We start from the raw sequence: 19,915 nt of genomic DNA on the forward strand, positions 1-19,915 counted from the left end.
ATACAGTTCCAGACTCCTCCGGTATCCATGTGTGTGGCATGGAATCATAGGCTTTCGTGTAGTCTTGGATGACTGCACTATGAACTAGTAGCTGGTGCTTGACTCCTCCAGTGTTACTGCCAATTCCCTTCTGAGCCCTACTACGTATTGAACTATTTAATCAGTCTTATTTATTTAATAACCTAATAACATATTTAGCAACCTAATGTCTTATCTAATTTATCCATTCATTGGTGAAAGGGGTGAGTTTAGTGATGTGGTGAAGCCTTATTTTAAGGAACATGGACACAACCAATGACAACAAATTTGAATGATGTATACCAATGGCATGGTGTCTCCTCAATGTGTTCCCTGAGCAACAAAGGACATAGGACATGTCCACTGCAGACAGGGACACAGCGGCATCCTGTACACCACATTGTCTGACTGACACCGAACCATCAGGCGGTGGAAGGTGGACTGGAACTGTTGTGCAGATGGATTATTGTTCCATCCCCTTTGTAGGAAAAACACATACAAAACATAAAATAATAATAATAACATATTTGTCGAATTCATTGTAATTAGAAAAGCATGAACCCTACCTGAGGCTTCAACAGAAGCTCCAAGTGATCCTTGCTGCACCTGTATCATATAATATATTTACATATGTAGCATACTTACACTTAATCAACAAAAAACGTAACACTATTGTATATGAAAGTAGGTTGTGTAGGTATGTGACATGAGAAATATTTTACTGGTTAGAGATGGAAACAGTTGCTCTGTCTGTGCCACCCTGTGTGAAATACTCTAGTCAATTGCATTCGTTTAATTTTATTCATATAGCGTCAATAACAATGCAAATTGTCCAAAAACACTTTACAAAAAATGGCCTGAAATCTACAGAGCAGCATGAATACATTGGTGGCAGGAAAAAGTCCCTTTCAGTGCATTCATAATGTCAGCTGTAATCTACATCTGTGTTATAGATACATGATTTATACAGTTTCATACATTTAAATTTCATAGCATAACTTTCATAACTACCACTAAATATGAATTGGCTCTAATTAGCTAGCCACGACTGAACTGATTATTACAGGACAGTAAGTATTGCATTGACTAAATACAACCAATAGAGATGCTCTAATTCGTTGTGTCCTGTTTTGTTCAGTCCCCTGATTTTACAGGAGAAGCTTCACAGTGCTCCAGTCCAGTGCTTCAGTACCGTAGTAGCTGCAGCTGGAGACTGAGTTTAGACCAGTCCAAGATGGTGGCGACATTCCTTGCGCTGGAGCAGACAACGCTGTGTCCACTCTTTATTATGTCCATGAATGCACCGGAATCCACCCTTTATTACTGATATGTCTATGTTAGCTCCCGCCTGCCGTTTCTGCGCCATTTCAAATCAAACCACCTAACTGGCTGTGAAAAGCAAGGAATGTGCTGTTGATCCATGTACCCTCCGATTAGCCAATAGGTGAAAAGTTCAGCCAGTGTGGACAGCCCCCTTATCTGCTTAACATTTTGTTGTGGATGCTGATGTGGGTCCATCAGTAAATTAACAAATAAATAAATAAATAGCATTTGTGGCATATATTTAGGTAGTTAATTATTTAATTAATGATTTCTGACATATATTTAGGTATTTATCATTTATTTATTTATGGCATACATCTGTTGGTATTTATTTATTCATTTATTTTTTATTATTCATTGTGGCAGAATTGGTCCTCCACAGAGTTTAACTCAAGCTTCAAGGAGGAAACTAATCATGATAAAGAGAGCTGTAATCAGAGGAGGAGCTAAACTGTAAAGACAAGAGTCAACTTTGAAAGTCAAAGTTTGTCAGAGCGACGGCAGAGCTGCAGTCTGGACAATCCTCTGTGTTTCTGTCTGAAGAAAATTCGTCTTAGTTCATCTGTTCTTTCTTAACATCTGACTCAAATACTGGTGAGTATAGATGATAATATTTACCAGACATTTGTGCTTGAGAACAAAATATAAAATCCCAAGAAAACCTTACCTGCCTTGATTCAATTCCCACTAACACCTTCCCCTCTCTTTCATTTATTCTCTAGTTCACTCAAACTCTTCTGCTCCCTCTCTGGTGAAGGAGGGACGAAGCTTGAATGTTGTTTTTGCAAAGAGTGATCACCACTGACTATGTAATAGTTCATTAGTTCATCTCTGTCTCTACCAGAGCTCAGTAAAACGACAACCACGAGGACAGTTTGATGAACTTTAGATTGCGGGTCGATGGTTATAAAACAGTTATTGACCTCTTTTTATGAGCTGCTATAAACCGACATGAGGAAATAAAATAATTAAAGATCTCAGTGTATTTTAAACTATGTCGGAAGTCCAATACTACTTACTACTTATTTAAACTGTGTTTTTCGCTCTTTCTCTTTTGTTGTCAGTGTGTAGACATGTCTGCTGCCAGATCTGAAGATCAGTTTCTGTGCTCCATCTGTCTGGATGTGTTCACTGATCCAGTCTCTATACCATGTGGACACAACTTCTGCAAACTCTGCATCACTGAGTACTGGGATACTGCTCATCTATCTAAGTGTCCACTGTGTAAAAAAGTGTTTGTGAAAAGACCTGAACTTAACATCAACAGTTTCATCCATGAGATGGTTGCTGAGTTCAGACATGAAGCTCAACAGAACGCCAACAGCAGCAGCTCAGAACAACAAGCTGCCAAACCAGGAGAAGTTCCCTGTGACGTCTGCACTGGAACCAAACTGAAGGCCCTGAAGTCCTGCCTGGTGTGTCTGCTCTCCTACTGTGACTCTCACCTGGAGCCTCATCTGACAGTGTCACGTCTGAAAACACATCAGCTGATCCACCCTGTGGACAACCTGGAAGACAGGATGTGTAGGAAGCACGATAAACCTCTGGAGTTGTTCTGTAAGACCGACCAGACATGTGTCTGCATGCTCTGCCCTGTTTTAGACCACAAGACACATGATGTTGTTCCTCTGAAAGAAGAATATGAAGGAAAGAAGGCAGAGCTGGGGAAGACAGAGGATCAAATTCAGCTGATGATCCAGAGGAGACGACTGAAGATTGAGGAGATGAAAGAGTCAGTGAAGATGAGTAAAGATGCTGCAGACAGAGAGAAAGCAGAAGGTGTTCAGGTCTTCAGTGCTCTGAAGGAGTCTGTTGAGAGAGGCCTGGACCAGCTCATAAAGGAGATTGAAGACAAACAGAAAACAACAGAGAAACAGGCTGAAGGTTTCATCAAAGATCTGGAACAGGAAGTCTTTCAGCTGATGAAGAGGAGCTCTGAGGTAAAGCAGCTCTCACGCTCTGAAGACCACCTCCACCTCCTCCAAAGCTTCTCCTCCCTGAAAGCTACTCCACCCACCAAGGACTGGACAGAGGTCAGCGTCCGTCGTCCATCATATGAGGGGACTGTGGTGAGAGCTGTGACTCAGCTGGAGGAGAAACTCAGTAAAAACATGAAGAAGCTGCTTGAGGCTGAGCTGAAGAGGGTCCAGCAGTATGCAGTGGATGTGACTCTAGATCCTGATACAGCAAATCCTCACCTCATCCTGTCTGATGATGGAAAACAAGTGAATCATCGTGACGTGAGGAAGAAACTTCCAGACAACCCAGAGAGATTTTCTACATGTATTTGTGTTTTAGGAAAGAAGAGTTTCTCTTCAGGCAGATTGTACTTTCAGGTTCAGGTTAAAGGAAAGACTGACTGGGATCTAGGAGTGGCCAGAGAGTCAATCAACAGGAAGGGAGACATCAAACTGAGACCTCAGAATGGTTTCTGGACTATATGGTTGAGAAATGGAAATGAGTACAAAGCTCTGGATGAGGCTCGAGTCAGTCTCTCTCTTGGTTCTCGTCCTGTGAAGGTGGGGGTGTTTGTGGATTATGAGGAGGGTCTGGTCTCCTTTCATGATGTCGATACTGCAGCTGTTATCTACTCCTTTACTGGCTGCTCCTTCAATGACAAACTTTACCCATTCTTCAGTCCTGAGTTGAATCGTGGTGGTAAAAACTCTGCACCTCTGATCATCTGTCCTGTCATCTGTCCTGTCAATCAAACTGCATTCTGAACAAATATGATTTAATTCTACTGTCAAGACAAGTATATCAGTACACTCACGTCCATATAGAGTATATTTTGGCAGTGATACATTTTGTTGTAAAAACCTATTCACATCCAAATGGGACTCATGGATGAGGATTTACAGTCATTTTTGTGGACAGTACATGTTGTTGTCAGTGTGATGCTGTGGAAAGAGGATCAAAGTTATCTGTGTGACAATCACATTTCTTTAGTAAGATTTTAATGAGTAACTGAATAATTTCCATGAGACGCAAAACAAGTTTGTGACTAACTACAGGTTTATCGCAGGAGGTGAGCAAATTCTGTGTAGATGTTCACTGTTCTGGCCTTGTCATATTAACATGCTTCAATAAAAGCCAATAACTCGGTGACTAGCGAGGAAGTGTTTAATTATCCAGATGCTATAATTGTTATTGGGATGTTTTGCCAACTCCCTTTTGGTCTCTATATCCAGAACCATCACTTCACGCCAGTAGTCTAAACCTCTCACCTGATGAAGACCATGGAGAGGATCATCTTGGCCACGTCCGTCACATCCGACCCACTGCAGTTTGCATTTTGAATAGGTATAGGTTTGGAAGATGATGTCTTTCTCACCTTTTCTCACCTAGAGAACACCAGTACCACTGTGGGGGTCACATTCCTTGACTTTTCCAGGGTGTTCAACTCTGTTTAACCATCGCTGCTGAGGGGGAAGCTGGAAGGAGCTGGAGTTGCCAGTGGCCTGGGTGCATGGATCACCAACTGTCTCACCAACAGATTGTAGTATGTTAGGCTTCACAACTGTGTGTGTAATGTGGTAGTCTACTGTGCTCTCTCCCTTACTGGCAGACCTCTGTTTTCTGATGATGCAGCCATTGCTGGAGTACAGGGAGCTCATCACCAACTTTGTAGACTGGTGTGCACTGAACCACCTGCACATCAAAGTCACCAAGACAAAGGAGGTGGTGATCAACTTCAGCAGGAAACCACTTCACACTGCACTGGTGGACATCCAGGGTTTGGACTGTACTGCAAAAAGGAATACCTTTTGCCATGGATGTTCTACAGTAATTACAAAGTACATGTTTAACCGTGACAAAGAACAGTTTAACAACAAATAACCAGAAGTGCTTTAGTGTTTAATCAGCTTCAGATCAAGTATGTAAAAAGATGAAAAGAGATGATGATTCGGTTATGTGATCTTGTTCATAACTGAGGTTGTACTTGTTAGGAATCATCTGGTTGGTATTAATTTTCCTCTGGTCGCCCTGACGTCTTATCTTCCCCTGTTTTCTGGTTCTTGTAGTCAGTTATGAGCTCCTTTGATACATAATTGAGTGTCATTCAAAACCTTTTATTAAATATCCATAAAAGACAACATTTGTCATTTTGTTTTCATTCTAAGTGTCAAGCAAAAGTGTTTCCAACCAAGTCCAATTTTATTGCAAACATTCCTAGCTAACAGTGGCCACAAAGCTCCTGTTTACTGAAATATAGGTCACTTATTTGGTAAAACAAAATCAAAACAAAATCACTGAAACATTCACCACATATGAACCGGGGGAAATATCTCTTGTCAGATGTGTTGCTGCTGATTCAGAGAAGCAGATGGGTACCACACTTTAACACACTTCTTCTCAATTCTGTTAGGTTTAGGGATAGAGAGTTTGGACGGGAGTCCATTAAGAACTGCAGCAAGACAAGTTCAACCATCTGAAGCTCATTTATAGGGATCAGTGGTGAGGTAGGGTTTTCAATGTGCATTAAACCACAGTTCTCTGTGGTAGTGACCACTATAGAAGAAGGACTGAGGGCCATCTGAACATCAACAACAAGATGTGATCGATGTGGCAGGGAGACCAGCACATCACCAAGTACAATTCCAACCTCGGAGCTGAAGTTGACGCCTCACTAGCAGAGAAGCTAAAGCACTTGTTTTCCCAATTTGAGATAAAGTCATCTGAGGCAGTTGCACCAAACCCTGTGGCCCACAACAGCTCAAACTTCACAGTGGAGGAGCTTGAGGTGAAGCATAGACTATGGGTCATCAACCCAAGAAAGACTAACTAGTCCATCCGTTGTCTTCTCTGTATTCAGGTGACCAGTGTAATGACTACCACAAAGAGAGTTTGTGAAAGACAAGGATCAGAAACATATTAAATTTATATGTATGTCTGTGTGTGTGTGTGTAAATGACTCACTCATCCTCACGAGGTAGCATCTGTGTCATTCTCGAGTTCGGGTCCTCTACCAGAGACCTGAGGGTTTGAGGATTCTGCGCAATATCTTAGTTGTTCCTAGGACTGTGCTTTTCTGGACTGAGGCTACAGGTGTTGTTCCTGCGATCTGTTGGAGCCATTGTCCCAGTTGGGGATCACTGCCCTGAGTGCTCCTACTACCACAGGGACCACACTCACCTTAACCTTCCACATCTGTTCCAGCTGCTCTTTTCACCCTTGGTACTTCTCAACCTTTTCGTGTTCCTTCTTTATGATGTTGGAGTCAGCTGGTATCTTCTGCTCTTTGTCCACAACCATTATGTCTAGTTGGTTAGCCTGGACCTGTTTGTCAGTCTGGAAGCTGAAGTTCCACAGAACCTTAGCCCTGTTGTTCTCAACCACCCTCTGTGATATGGCCCATTGAGACTTGGGTACTTCTGTTCCATACTGGGTACAAATGTTCCTGTACAATATCCCGGCCACTTGGTTGTGCCTCTCCATGTACATTGATCCGTGTAGCATCTTACACCCTGCTACTATGTGATGGACTGTCTCAGGGGCATTTTTGCAAAGTTTGCAGCTTGGGTCTGATCTGTCCTGGTATATCTTGGCCTCTATGGCTCTTGTACTTAGGGCCTGTTCTTGTGCTACCATGATTAGTGCCTCTGGGCTGTCTGTCAGTCCAGCATTTTCCAGCCATTGGTAGTTTCTCTTTATATGTGCCACTTCTTTAATTGCTGTGTTGGGGCTTTTCCCTCCAAGTTGTCTGCTCCTCTTCCTCTACAGGCTCATTGGATTTCTGTTGTCTGAGACATTCTCCTAGCAGAATTTTGCTAAGAGAAGAAAGTTTTTTATGTATTCTTGGATTTTCAATGTTTCGTCCTGGACTGTAGCCTCCTCATGGTTTACATTAGCCTGTGGCTGTAGGTCGACCTCTTCAGTTCTGATCATCTTGCCTCTCTTGGAGACCATCCGGCCACACTTGTCCAATCTGAATGCCAACCCTATGTCACTGCTGTAGATCCTGTGGTGTGGATCATTGAGTTGATTTCCCACTCATTCTTGGCATACAGCTTGATGTCATCCATATAAAGCAGGTGGCTGATTGTTGCTCCACTTCGGAATTGGTACCCATATCTGCTCTTTGTGATGATCTGACTGAGGGGGTTTCAGGCCTATGCAGAACAGCAGTGGTGACAGCCCATCTCCTTGGTATATGCCACACTTGATGTTGATTTGGGTAATCAGCTTTGAGTTGGCCTCTAGGGTTGTCTTCCACATTCCCATCAAGTTCTGGATGAAGGCCCTTAGGTTCCTGTTGATCTTATACAGTTCCAGACTCCTCCGGTATCCATGTGTGTGGCATGGAATCATAGGCTTTCTTGTAGTCTTGGGTGACTGCACTATGAACTAGTAGCTGGTGCTTGACTCCTCCAGTGTTACTGCCTATTCCCTTCTGAGCCCTACTACGTATTGAACTATTTAATCAGTCTTATTTATTTAATAACCTAGTAACATATTTAGCAACCTAATGTCTTATCTAATTTATCCATTCATTGGTGAAAGGGGTGAGTTTAGTGATGTGGTGAAGCCTTATTTTAAGGAACATGGACACAACCAATGACAACAAATTTGAATGATGGTTACCAATGGAATGGTGTCTCCTCAATGTGTTCCCTGAGCAACAAAGGACAGAGGACATGTCCACTGCAGACAGGGACACAGCGGCATCCTGTACACCACATTGTCTGACTGACACCGAACCATCAGGCGGTGGAAGGTGGACTGGAACTGTTGTGCAGATGGATTATTGTTCCATCCCCTTTGTAGGAAAAACACATACAAAACATAAAATAATAATAATAACATATTTGTCGAATTCATTGTAATTAGAAAAGCATGAACCCTACCTGAGGCTTCAACAGAAGCTCCAAGTGATCCTTGCTGCACCTGTATCATATAATATATTTACATATGTAGCATACTTACACTTAATCAACAAAAAACGTAACACTATTGTATATGAAAGTAGGTTGTGTAGGTATGTGACATGAGAAATATTTTACTGGTTAGAGATGGAAACAGTTGCTCTGTCTGTGCCACCCAGTTTAAAATAGTCTAGTCAATTGAATTCATTTAATTTTATTCATATACCATCAATAACAATGCAAATTGTCCAAAAACACTTTACAAAAAATGGCCTGAAATCTACAGAGCAGCATGAATACAGTGGTGGCAGGAAAAAGTCCCTTTCAGTGCATTCATAATGTCAGCTGTAATCTACATCTGTGTTATAGATACATGATTTATAAAGTTTCATACATTTAACTTTCATAGCATAACTTTCAGAACTACCACTAAATATGAATTGGCCCTAATTAGCTAGCCATGACTGAACTGATTATTACAGGACAGTATGTATTGCATTGACTAAATACAACCAATAGAGATGCTCTAATTCGTTGTGTCCTGTTTTGTTCAGTCCCCTGATTTTACAGGAGAAGCTTCACAGTGCTCCAGTCCAGTGCTTCAGTACCGTAGTAGCTGCAGCTGGAGACTGAGTTTAGACCAGTCCAAGATGGTGGCGACATTCCTTGCGCTGGAGCAGACAACGCTGTGTCCACTCTTTATTATGTCCATGAATGCACCGGAATCCACCCTTTATTACTGATATGTCTATGTTAGCTCCCGCCTGCCGTTTCTGCGCCATTTCAAATCAAACCACCTAACTGGCTGTGAAAAGCAAGGAATGTGCTGTTGATCCATGTACCCTCCGATTAGCCAATAGGTGAAAAGTTCAGCCAGTGTGGACAGCCCCCTTATCTGCTTAACATTTTGTTGTGGATGCTGATGTGGGTCCATCAGTAAATTAACAAATAAATAAATAAATAGCATTTGTGGCATATATTTAGGTAGTTAATTATTTAATTAATGATTTCTGACATATATTTAGGTATTTATCATTTATTTATTTATGGCATACATCTGTTGGTATTTATTTATTCATTTATTTTTTATTATTCATTGTGGCAGAATTGGTCCTCCACAGAGTTTAACTCAAGCAGGAAGGAGGAAACTAATCATGATAAAGAGAGCTGTAATCAGAGGAGGAGCTAAACTGTAAAGACAAGAGTCAACTTTGAAAGTCAAAGTTTGTCAGAGCGACGGCAGAGCTGCAGTCTGGACAATCCTCTGTGTTTCTGTCTGAAGAAAATTCGTCTTAGTTCATCTGTTCTTTCTTAACATCTGACTCAAATACTGGTGAGTATAGATGATAATATTTACCAGACATTTGTGCTTGAGAACAAAATATAAAATCCCAAGAAAACCTTACCTGCCTTGATTCAATTCCCACTAACACCTTCCCCTCTCTTTCATTTATTCTCTAGTTCACTCAAACTCTTCTGCTCCCTCTCTGGTGAAGGAGGGACGAAGCTTGAATGTTGTTTTTGCAAAGAGTGATCACCACTGACTATGTAATAGTTCATTAGTTCATCTCTGTCTCTACCAGAGCTCAGTAAAACGACAACCACGAGGACAGTTTGATGAACTTTAGATTGCGGGTCGATGGTTATAAAACAGTTATTGACCTCTTTTTATGAGCTGCTATAAACCGACATGAGGAAATAAAATAATTAAAGATCTCAGTGTATTTTAAACTATGTCGGAAGTCCAATACTACTTACTACTTATTTAAACTGTGTTTTTCGCTCTTTCTCTTTTGTTGTCAGTGTGTAGACATGTCTGCTGCCAGATCTGAAGATCAGTTTCTGTGCTCCATCTGTCTGGATGTGTTCACTGATCCAGTCTCTATACCATGTGGACACAACTTCTGCAAACTCTGCATCACTGAGTACTGGGATACTGCTCATCTATCTAAGTGTCCACTGTGTAAAAAAGTGTTTGTGAAAAGACCTGAACTTAACATCAACAGTTTCATCCATGAGATGGTTGCTGAGTTCAGACATGAAGCTCAACAGAACGCCAACAGCAGCAGCTCAGAACAACAAGCTGCCAAACCAGGAGAAGTTCCCTGTGACGTCTGCACTGGAACCAAACTGAAGGCCCTGAAGTCCTGCCTGGTGTGTCTGCTCTCCTACTGTGACTCTCACCTGGAGCCTCATCTGACAGTGTCACGTCTGAAAACACATCAGCTGATCCACCCTGTGGACAACCTGGAAGACAGGATGTGTAGGAAGCACGATAAACCTCTGGAGTTGTTCTGTAAGACCGACCAGACATGTGTCTGCATGCTCTGCCCTGTTTTAGACCACAAGACACATGATGTTGTTCCTCTGAAAGAAGAATATGAAGGAAAGAAGGCAGAGCTGGGGAAGACAGAGGATCAAATTCAGCTGATGATCCAGAGGAGACGACTGAAGATTGAGGAGATGAAAGAGTCAGTGAAGATGAGTAAAGATGCTGCAGACAGAGAGAAAGCAGAAGGTGTTCAGGTCTTCAGTGCTCTGAAGGAGTCTGTTGAGAGAGGCCTGGACCAGCTCATAAAGGAGATTGAAGACAAACAGAAAACAACAGAGAAACAGGCTGAAGGTTTCATCAAAGATCTGGAACAGGAAGTCTTTCAGCTGATGAAGAGGAGCTCTGAGGTAAAGCAGCTCTCACGCTCTGAAGACCACCTCCACCTCCTCCAAAGCTTCTCCTCCCTGAAAGCTACTCCACCCACCAAGGACTGGACAGAGGTCAGCGTCCGTCGTCCATCATATGAGGGGACTGTGGTGAGAGCTGTGACTCAGCTGGAGGAGAAACTCAGTAAAAACATGAAGAAGCTGCTTGAGGCTGAGCTGAAGAGGGTCCAGCAGTATGCAGTGGATGTGACTCTAGATCCTGATACAGCAAATCCTCACCTCATCCTGTCTGATGATGGAAAACAAGTGAATCATCGTGACGTGAGGAAGAAACTTCCAGACAACCCAGAGAGATTTTCTACATGTATTTGTGTTTTAGGAAAGAAGAGTTTCTCTTCAGGCAGATTGTACTTTCAGGTTCAGGTTAAAGGAAAGACTGACTGGGATCTAGGAGTGGCCAGAGAGTCAATCAACAGGAAGGGAGACATCAAACTGAGACCTCAGAATGGTTTCTGGACTATATGGTTGAGAAATGGAAATGAGTACAAAGCTCTGGATGAGGCTCGAGTCAGTCTCTCTCTTGGTTCTCGTCCTGTGAAGGTGGGGGTGTTTGTGGATTATGAGGAGGGTCTGGTCTCCTTTCATGATGTCGATACTGCAGCTGTTATCTACTCCTTTACTGGCTGCTCCTTCAATGACAAACTTTACCCATTCTTCAGTCCTGAGTTGAATCGTGGTGGTAAAAACTCTGCACCTCTGATCATCTGTCCTGTCATCTGTCCTGTCAATCAAACTGCATTCTGAACAAATATGATTTAATTCTACTGTCAAGACAAGTATATCAGTACACTCACGTCCATATAGAGTATATTTTGGCAGTGATACATTTTGTTGTAAAAACCTATTCACATCCAAATGGGACTCATGGATGAGGATTTACAGTCATTTTTGTGGACAGTACATGTTGTTGTCAGTGTGATGCTGTGGAAAGAGGATCAAAGTTATCTGTGTGACAATCACATTTCTTTAGTAAGATTTTAATGAGTAACTGAATAATTTCCATGAGACGCAAAACAAGTTTGTGACTAACTACAGGTTTATCGCAGGAGGTGAGCAAATTCTGTGTAGATGTTCACTGTTCTGGCCTTGTCATATTAACATGCTTCAATAAAAGCCAATAACTCGGTGACTAGCGAGGAAGTGTTTAATTATCCAGATGCTATAATTGTTATTGGGATGTTTTGCCAACTCCCTTTTGGTCTCTATATCCAGAACCATCACTTCACGCCAGTAGTCTAAACCTCTCACCTGATGAAGACCATGGAGAGGATCATCTTGGCCACGTCCGTCACATCCGACCCACTGCAGTTTGCATTTTGAATAGGTATAGGTTTGGAAGATGATGTCTTTCTCACCTTTTCTCACCTAGAGAACACCAGTACCACTGTGGGGGTCACATTCCTTGACTTTTCCAGGGTGTTCAACTCTGTTTAACCATCGCTGCTGAGGGGGAAGCTGGAAGGAGCTGGAGTTGCCAGTGGCTTGGGTGCATGGATCACCAACTGTCTCACCAACAGATTGTAGTATGTTAGGCTTCACAACTGTGTGTGTAATGTGGTAGTCTACTGTGCTCTCTCCCTTACTGGCAGACCTCTGTTTTCTGATGATGCAGCCATTGCTGGAGTACAGGGAGCTCATCACCAACTTTGTAGACTGGTGTGCACTGAACCACCTGCACATCAAAGTCACCAAGACAAAGGAGGTGGTGATCAACTTCAGCAGGAAACCACTTCACACTGCACTGGTGGACATCCAGGGTTTGGACTGTACTGCAAAAAGGAATACCTTTTGCCATGGATGTTCTACAGTAATTACAAAGTACATGTTTAACCGTGACAAAGAACAGTTTAACAACAAATAACCAGAAGTGCTTTAGTGTTTAATCAGCTTCAGATCAAGTATGTAAAAAGATGAAAAGAGATGATGATTCGGTTATGTGATCTTGTTCATAACTGAGGTTGTACTTGTTAGGAATCATCTGGTTGGTATTAATTTTCCTCTGGTCGCCCTGACGTCTTATCTTCCCCTGTTTTCTGGTTCTTGTAGTCAGTTATGAGCTCCTTTGATACATAATTGAGTGTCATTCAAAACCTTTTATTAAATATCCATAAAAGACAACATTTGTCATTTTGTTTTCATTCTAAGTGTCAAGCAAAAGTGTTTCCAACCAAGTCCAATTTTATTGCAAACATTCCTAGCTAACAGTGGCCACAAAGCTCCTGTTTACTGAAATATAGGTCACTTATTTGGTAAAACAAAATCAAAACAAAATCACTGAAACATTCACCACATATGAACCGGGGGAAATATCTCTTGTCAGATGTGTTGCTGCTGATTCAGAGAAGCAGATGGGTACCACACTTTAACACACTTCTTCTCAATTCTGTTAGGTTTAGGGATAGAGAGTTTGGACGGGAGTCCATTAAGAACTGCAGCAAGACAAGTTCAACCATCTGAAGCTCATTTATAGGGATCAGTGGTGAGGTAGGGTTTTCAATGTGCATTAAACCACAGTTCTCTGTGGTAGTGACCACTATAGAAGAAGGACTGAGGGCCATCTGAACATCAACAACAAGATGTGATCGATGTGGCAGGGAGACCAGCACATCACCAAGTACAATTCCAACCTCGGAGCTGAAGTTGACGCCTCACTAGCAGAGAAGCTAAAGCACTTGTTTTCCCAATTTGAGATAAAGTCATCTGAGGCAGTTGCACCAAACCCTGTGGCCCACAACAGCTCAAACTTCACAGTGGAGGAGCTTGAGGTGAAGCATAGACTATGGGTCATCAACCCAAGAAAGACTAACTAGTCCATCCGTTGTCTTCTCTGTATTCAGGTGACCAGTGTAATGACTACCACAAAGAGAGTTTGTGAAAGACAAGGATCAGAAACATATTAAATTTATATGTATGTCTGTGTGTGTGTGTGTAAATGACTCACTCATCCTCACGAGGTAGCATCTGTGTCATTCTCGAGTTCGGGTCCTCTACCAGAGACCTGAGGGTTTGAGGATTCTGCGCAATATCTTAGTTGTTCCTAGGACTGTGCTTTTCTGGACTGAGGCTACAGGTGTTGTTCCTGCGATCTGTTGGAGCCATTGTCCCAGTTGGGGATCACTGCCCTGAGTGCTCCTACTACCACAGGGACCACACTCACCTTAACCTTCCACATCTGTTCCAGCTGCTCTTTTCACCCTTGGTACTTCTCAACCTTTTCGTGTTCCTTCTTTATGATGTTGGAGTCAGCTGGTATCTTCTGCTCTTTGTCCACAACCATTATGTCTAGTTGGTTAGCCTGGACCTGTTTGTCAGTCTGGAAGCTGAAGTTCCACAGAACCTTAGCCCTGTTGTTCTCAACCACCCTCTGTGATATGGCCCATTGAGACTTGGGTACTTCTGTTCCATACTGGGTACAAATGTTCCTGTACAATATCCCGGCCACTTGGTTGTGCCTCTCCATGTACATTGATCCGTGTAGCATCTTACACCCTGCTACTATGTGATGGACTGTCTCAGGGCATTTTTGCAAAGTTTGCAGCTTGGGTCTGATCTGTCCTGGTATATCTTGGCCTCTATGGCTCTTGTACTTAGGGCCTGTTCTTGTGCTACCATGATTAGTGCCTCTGGGCTGTCTGTCAGTCCAGCATTTTCCAGCCATTGGTAGTTTCTCTTTATATGTGCCACTTCTTTAATTGCTGTGTTGGGGCTTTTCCCTCCAAGTTGTCTGCTCCTCTTCCTCTACAGGCTCATTGGATTTCTGTTGTCTGAGACATTCTCCTAGCAGAATTTTGCTAAGAGAAGAAAGTTTTTTATGTATTCTTGGATTTTCAATGTTTCGTCCTGGACTGTAGCCTCCTCATGGTTTACATTAGCCTGTGGCTGTAGGTCGACCTCTTCAGTTCTGATCATCTTGCCTCTCTTGGAGACCATCCGGCCACACTTGTCCAATCTGAATGCCAACCCTATGTCACTGCTGTAGATCCTGTGGTGTGGATCATTGAGTTGATTTCCCACTCATTCTTGGCATACAGCTTGATGTCATCCATATAAAGCAGGTGGCTGATTGTTGCTCCACTTCGGAATTGGTACCCATATCTGCTCTTTGTGATGATCTGACTGAGGGGGTTTCAGGCCTATGCAGAACAGCAGTGGTGACAGCCCATCTCCTTGGTATATGCCACACTTGATGTTGATTTGGGTAATCAGCTTTGAGTTGGCCTCTAGGGTTGTCTTCCACATTCCCATCAAGTTCTGGATGAAGGCCCTTAGGTTCCTGTTGATCTTATACAGTTCCAGACTCCTCCGGTATCCATGTGTGTGGCATGGAATCATAGGCTTTCTTGTAGTCTTGGGTGACTGCACTATGAACTAGTAGCTGGTGCTTGACTCCTCCAGTGTTACTGCCTATTCCCTTCTGAGCCCTACTACGTATTGAACTATTTAATCAGTCTTATTTATTTAATAACCTAGTAACATATTTAGCAACCTAATGTCTTATCTAATTTATCCATTCATTGGTGAAAGGGGTGAGTTTAGTGATGTGGTGAAGCCTTATTTTAAGGAACATGGACACAACCAATGACAACAAATTTGAATGATGGTTACCAATGGAATGGTGTCTCCTCAATGTGTTCCCTGAGCAACAAAGGACAGAGGACATGTCCACTGCAGACAGGGACACAGCGGCATCCTGTACACCACATTGTCTGACTGACACCGAACCATCAGGCGGTGGAAGGTGGACTGGAACTGTTGTGCAGATGGATTATTGTTCCATCCCCTTTGTAGGAAAAACACATACAAAACATAAAATAATAATAATAACATATTTGTCGAATTCATTGTAATTAGAAAAGCATGAACCCTACCTGAGGCTTCAACAGAAGCTCCAAGTGATCCTTGCTGCACCTGTATCATATAATATATTTACATATGTAGCATACTTACACTTAATCAACAAAAAACGTAACACTATTGTATATGAAAGTAGGTTGTGTAGGTATGTGACATGAGAAATATTTTACTGGTTAGAGATGGAAACAGTTGCTCTGTCTGTGCCACCCAGTTTAAAATAGTCTAGTCAATTGAATTCATTTAATTTTATTCATATACCATCAATAACAATGCAAATTGTCCAAAAACACTTTACAAAAAATGGCCTGAAATCTACAGAGCAGCATGAATACAGTGGTGGCAGGAAAAAGTCCCTTTCAGTGCATTCATAATGTCAGCTGTAATCTACATCTGTGTTATAGATACATGATTTATAAAGTTTCATACATTTAACTTTCATAGCATAACTTTCAGAACTACCACTAAATATGAATTGGCCCTAATTAGCTAGCCATGACTGAACTGATTATTACAGGACAGTATGTATTGCATTGACTAAATACAACCAATAGAGATGCTCTAATTCGTTGTGTCCTGTTTTGTTCAGTCCCCTGATTTTACAGGAGAAGCTTCACAGTGCTCCAGTCCAGTGCTTCAGTACCGTAGTAGCTGCAGCTGGAGACTGAGTTTAGACCAGTCCAAGATGGCAGTGACATCTCTTGCACTGGAGCAGACAACGCTGTGTCCACTCTTTATTATGTCCACGAATGCACCGGAATCCACCCTTTATTACTGATATGTCTATGTTAGCTCCCGCCTGCCGTTTCTGCGCCATTTCAAATCAAACCACCTAACTGGCTGTGAAAAGCAAGGAATGTGCTGTTGATCCATGCACCCTCCGATTAGCCAATAGGTGAAAAGTTCAGCCAGTGTGGACAGCCCCCTTATCTGCTTAACTTTTTGTTGTGGATGCTTATGTGAGTCCATCAGTAAATAAACAAATAAATAAATAGCATTTGTGGCATATATTTAGGTATTTATTTATTTAATTAATGATTTCTGATATATATTTAGGTATTTATCATTTATTTATTTATGTCATACATCTGTAGGTATTTTTTTATTCATTTATTTTTTATTATTCATTGTGGCAGAACTGGTCCTCCATAGAGCTTAACTTGAGCAGGAAGAAGGAAACTAATCATGATAAAGAGAGCTGTAATCAAAGGAGGAGCTAAACTGTAAAGACCAAAGTCAACTTTGGAAGTCAAAGTTTGTCAGAGCGACAGCAGAGCTGCAGTCCAGACAAACCTCTGTGTTTCTGTCTGAAGAAAATTCATCTTAGTTCATCTGTTCTTTCTCAACATCTGACTCAAATACTGGTGAGTATAGATGATAATATTTACCAGACATTTGTGCTTGAGAACAAAATATAGAATCCCAAGAAAACCTTACCTGCCTTGATTCAATTCCCACTAACACCTTCCCCTCTCTTTCATTTATTCTCTAGCTCACTCAAACTCTTCTGCTCCCTCTCTGGTGAAGGAGGGACGAAGCTTGAATGTTGTTTTTGCAAAGAGTGATCAACACTGAATATGTAATAGTTCATTAGTTCATCTCTGTCTCTACCAGAGCTCAGTAAAACGACAACCACGAGGACAGTTTGATGAACTTTAGATTGCGGGTCGATGGTTATAAAACAGTTATTGACCTCTTTTTATGAGCTGCTATAAACTGACATGAGGAAATAAAATAATTAAAGATCTCAGTGTATTTTAAACCTATATCGGAAGTCCAATACTACTTACTTAAACTGTGTTTTTCTCTCTTTCTCTCTTGTTGCCGGTGTGTAGACATGTCTGCTGCCAGATGTCTGAGATCTGAAGATCAGTTTCTGTGCTCCATCTGTCTGGATGTGTTCACTGATCCAGTCTCTACACCATGTGGACACAACTTCTGCAAACACTGCATCACTCAACACTGGGATACTACTGATCGATACAGGTGTCCCCTTTGTACAGAGATGTTCCACACTAGGCCTCAGCTGAAGATCAACACTTTCATCCGTGAGGTGGTTGCTGAGTTCAGACATGAAGCTCAACAGAAAGCCAGCAGCAGCAGCTCAGTGCAACAAGCTGCCAAACCAGGAGAAGTTCCCTGTGACGTCTGCACTGGAACCAAACTGAAGGCCCTGAAGTCCTGCCTGGTGTGTCTGCTCTCCTACTGTGACTCTCACCTGGAGCCTCATCTGACAATGTCAGGCCTGAAAAGACATCAGCTGATCCACCCTGTGGACAACCTGGAAGACAGGATGTGTAGGAAGCACGATAAACCTCTGGAGCTGTTCTGTAAGACCGACCAGACATGTGTCTGCACGCTCTGCTCTGTTTTAGACCACAAGACACATGAGGTTGTTCCTCTGAAAGAAGGATATGAAGGAAAGAAGGCAAAGCTGGGGAAGACAGAGGATGAAATTCAGCAGATGATCCAGGTGAGACGACTGAAGATTGAGGAGATGAAAGAGTCAGTGAAGATGAGTAAAGATGCTGCAGACAGAGAGATAGCAAAAGGTGTTCAGATCTTCACTACTCTGATGGAGTCTGTTGAGAGAGCTCTGGACCAGCTTATAAAGGAGATCGAAGACAAGCAGAAAACAACAGAGAAACAGGCTGAAGGTTTCATCAAAGATCTGGAACAGGACGTCTCTGAGCTGATGAAGAGGAGCTCTGAGGTAAAGCAGCTCTCACGCTCTGAAGACCACCTCCACCTCCTCCAAAGCTTCTCCTCCCTGAAAGCTGCTCTACCCACCAAGGACTGGACAGAGGTCAGTGTCCGTCCACCATCATATGAGGTGACTGTGGTGAGAGCTGTGACTCAGCTGGAGGAGAAACTCAGTAAAAACATGAAGAAGCAGCTTGAGGCTGAGCTGAAGAGGGTCCAACAGTATGCAGTGGATGTGACTCTAGATCCTGATACAGCAAATCCTCACCTCATCCTGTCTGATGATGGAAAACAAGTGAATCATCGTGACGTGAGGAAGAAATTTCCAGACAACCCAGAGAGATTTTCTACATGTATTTGTGTTTTAGGAAAGAAGAGTTTCTCTTCAGGTAGATTTTATTTTCAGGTTCAGGTTAAAGGAAAGACTGACTGGGATCTAGGAGTGGCCAGAGAGTCAATCAACAGGAAGGGAAACATCAAACTGAGTCCTCAGAATGGTTTCTGGACTGTATGGTTGAGAAATGGAAATGAATACAAAGCTCTGGATAAGGCTCGAGTCAGTCTTTCTCTTGATTCTCGTCCTGAGAAGGTGGGGGTGTTTGTGGATTATGAGGAGGGTCTGGTCTCCTTTCATGATGTAGATACCGCAGCTCTTATCTACTCCTTTACTGGCTGCTCCTTCAATGACAAACTTTATCCATTCTTCAGTCCTGAGTTGAATCGTGGTGGTAAAAACTCTGCACCTCTGATCATCTGTCCTGTCAATCAAACTGTCTTCATTCACACTCTGTAAATATTCATAAGTATTAGGAGTGTAACGATTTGTTTTCATAACGATTTGATTCGATTCACGATTTGTGGTTGCCCATACGATTCAAGGACAATTTTCGTTCATTTAGAACGATACGATCCGAAACGATTCAGTAACTTGAAATCGATTCAGGAACTTTTTAACTACAATAAGACAAACATTCTTTGTCTCAAGAAACATAAAATAAAATGTGCTCATTAAACGTTGAAACCATGTTTGTCTTTTATGTAAAATAAGATTTCTGTTCTTACATAAAATTAAAATTTTATCTGCACAAGGACATTTTTTTAATCTAAGCATTTAGCTACATGCAGTGTTCTTTTTCACAGCATGAGGCTTAAATGTACAATCACACTATCTTTATCTAAATCACACTCATCATCTCCCTCTTTCTTTATGTACAGTAAGGAGGAGAAATAGAAATAAATAAGGACAAAATGTCCTTCTTGCTTAGTTTGATGATGACAGCCTACTAAGGACTGTAGCATCTACTCTCAGAAGGCCATTCAAGTTTTTCATTAAACAAGAAGCTACATGCTGTTGGTTATTTCACCCATTTCCCAAGTATGACATCATGTTTACTGACTTCAATAGCTTCTTATTCACAAACATAACAAGACCAAGC

The 19,915-nt window shown here is 42.0% G+C and overlaps 3 protein-coding genes across 3 annotated transcripts; all 3 read left to right on the forward strand.

Annotated features, from left to right (window-relative positions):
* Positions 1–1,833: 1,833 nt before the first annotated feature.
* LOC125004049 (zinc-binding protein A33-like) lies at positions 1,834–4,613 on the forward strand. Its single transcript, XM_047578400.1, has 2 exons — positions 1,834–1,935; positions 2,406–4,613. The coding sequence occupies exon 2, from the start codon at positions 2,415–2,417 to the stop codon at positions 4,062–4,064; it is 1,650 nt and encodes a 549-aa protein (XP_047434356.1). The 5' UTR covers positions 1,834–1,935; positions 2,406–2,414; the 3' UTR covers positions 4,065–4,613.
* Positions 4,614–10,015: 5,402 nt separating this feature from the next.
* On the forward strand, positions 10,016–12,218 carry LOC125004050 (zinc-binding protein A33-like). Its single transcript, XM_047578401.1, has one exon. It carries the CDS (start codon positions 10,020–10,022, stop codon positions 11,667–11,669), a length of 1,650 nt encoding a protein of 549 aa, XP_047434357.1. The 5' UTR covers positions 10,016–10,019; the 3' UTR covers positions 11,670–12,218.
* A 4,829-nt stretch (positions 12,219–17,047) lies between these two features.
* Positions 17,048–19,397, forward strand: LOC125004048 (E3 ubiquitin-protein ligase TRIM21-like). Its single transcript, XM_047578399.1, has 2 exons — positions 17,048–17,140; positions 17,605–19,397. Exon 2 carries the CDS (start codon positions 17,614–17,616, stop codon positions 19,270–19,272), a length of 1,659 nt encoding a protein of 552 aa, XP_047434355.1. The 5' UTR covers positions 17,048–17,140; positions 17,605–17,613; the 3' UTR covers positions 19,273–19,397.
* The last annotated feature ends 518 nt before the right edge of the window (positions 19,398–19,915 follow it).

The sequence above is a fragment of the Mugil cephalus genome, chromosome 2, assembly GCF_022458985.1.
Source record: "Mugil cephalus isolate CIBA_MC_2020 chromosome 2, CIBA_Mcephalus_1.1, whole genome shotgun sequence".
Taxonomy (NCBI): domain Eukaryota; kingdom Metazoa; phylum Chordata; class Actinopteri; order Mugiliformes; family Mugilidae; genus Mugil; species Mugil cephalus.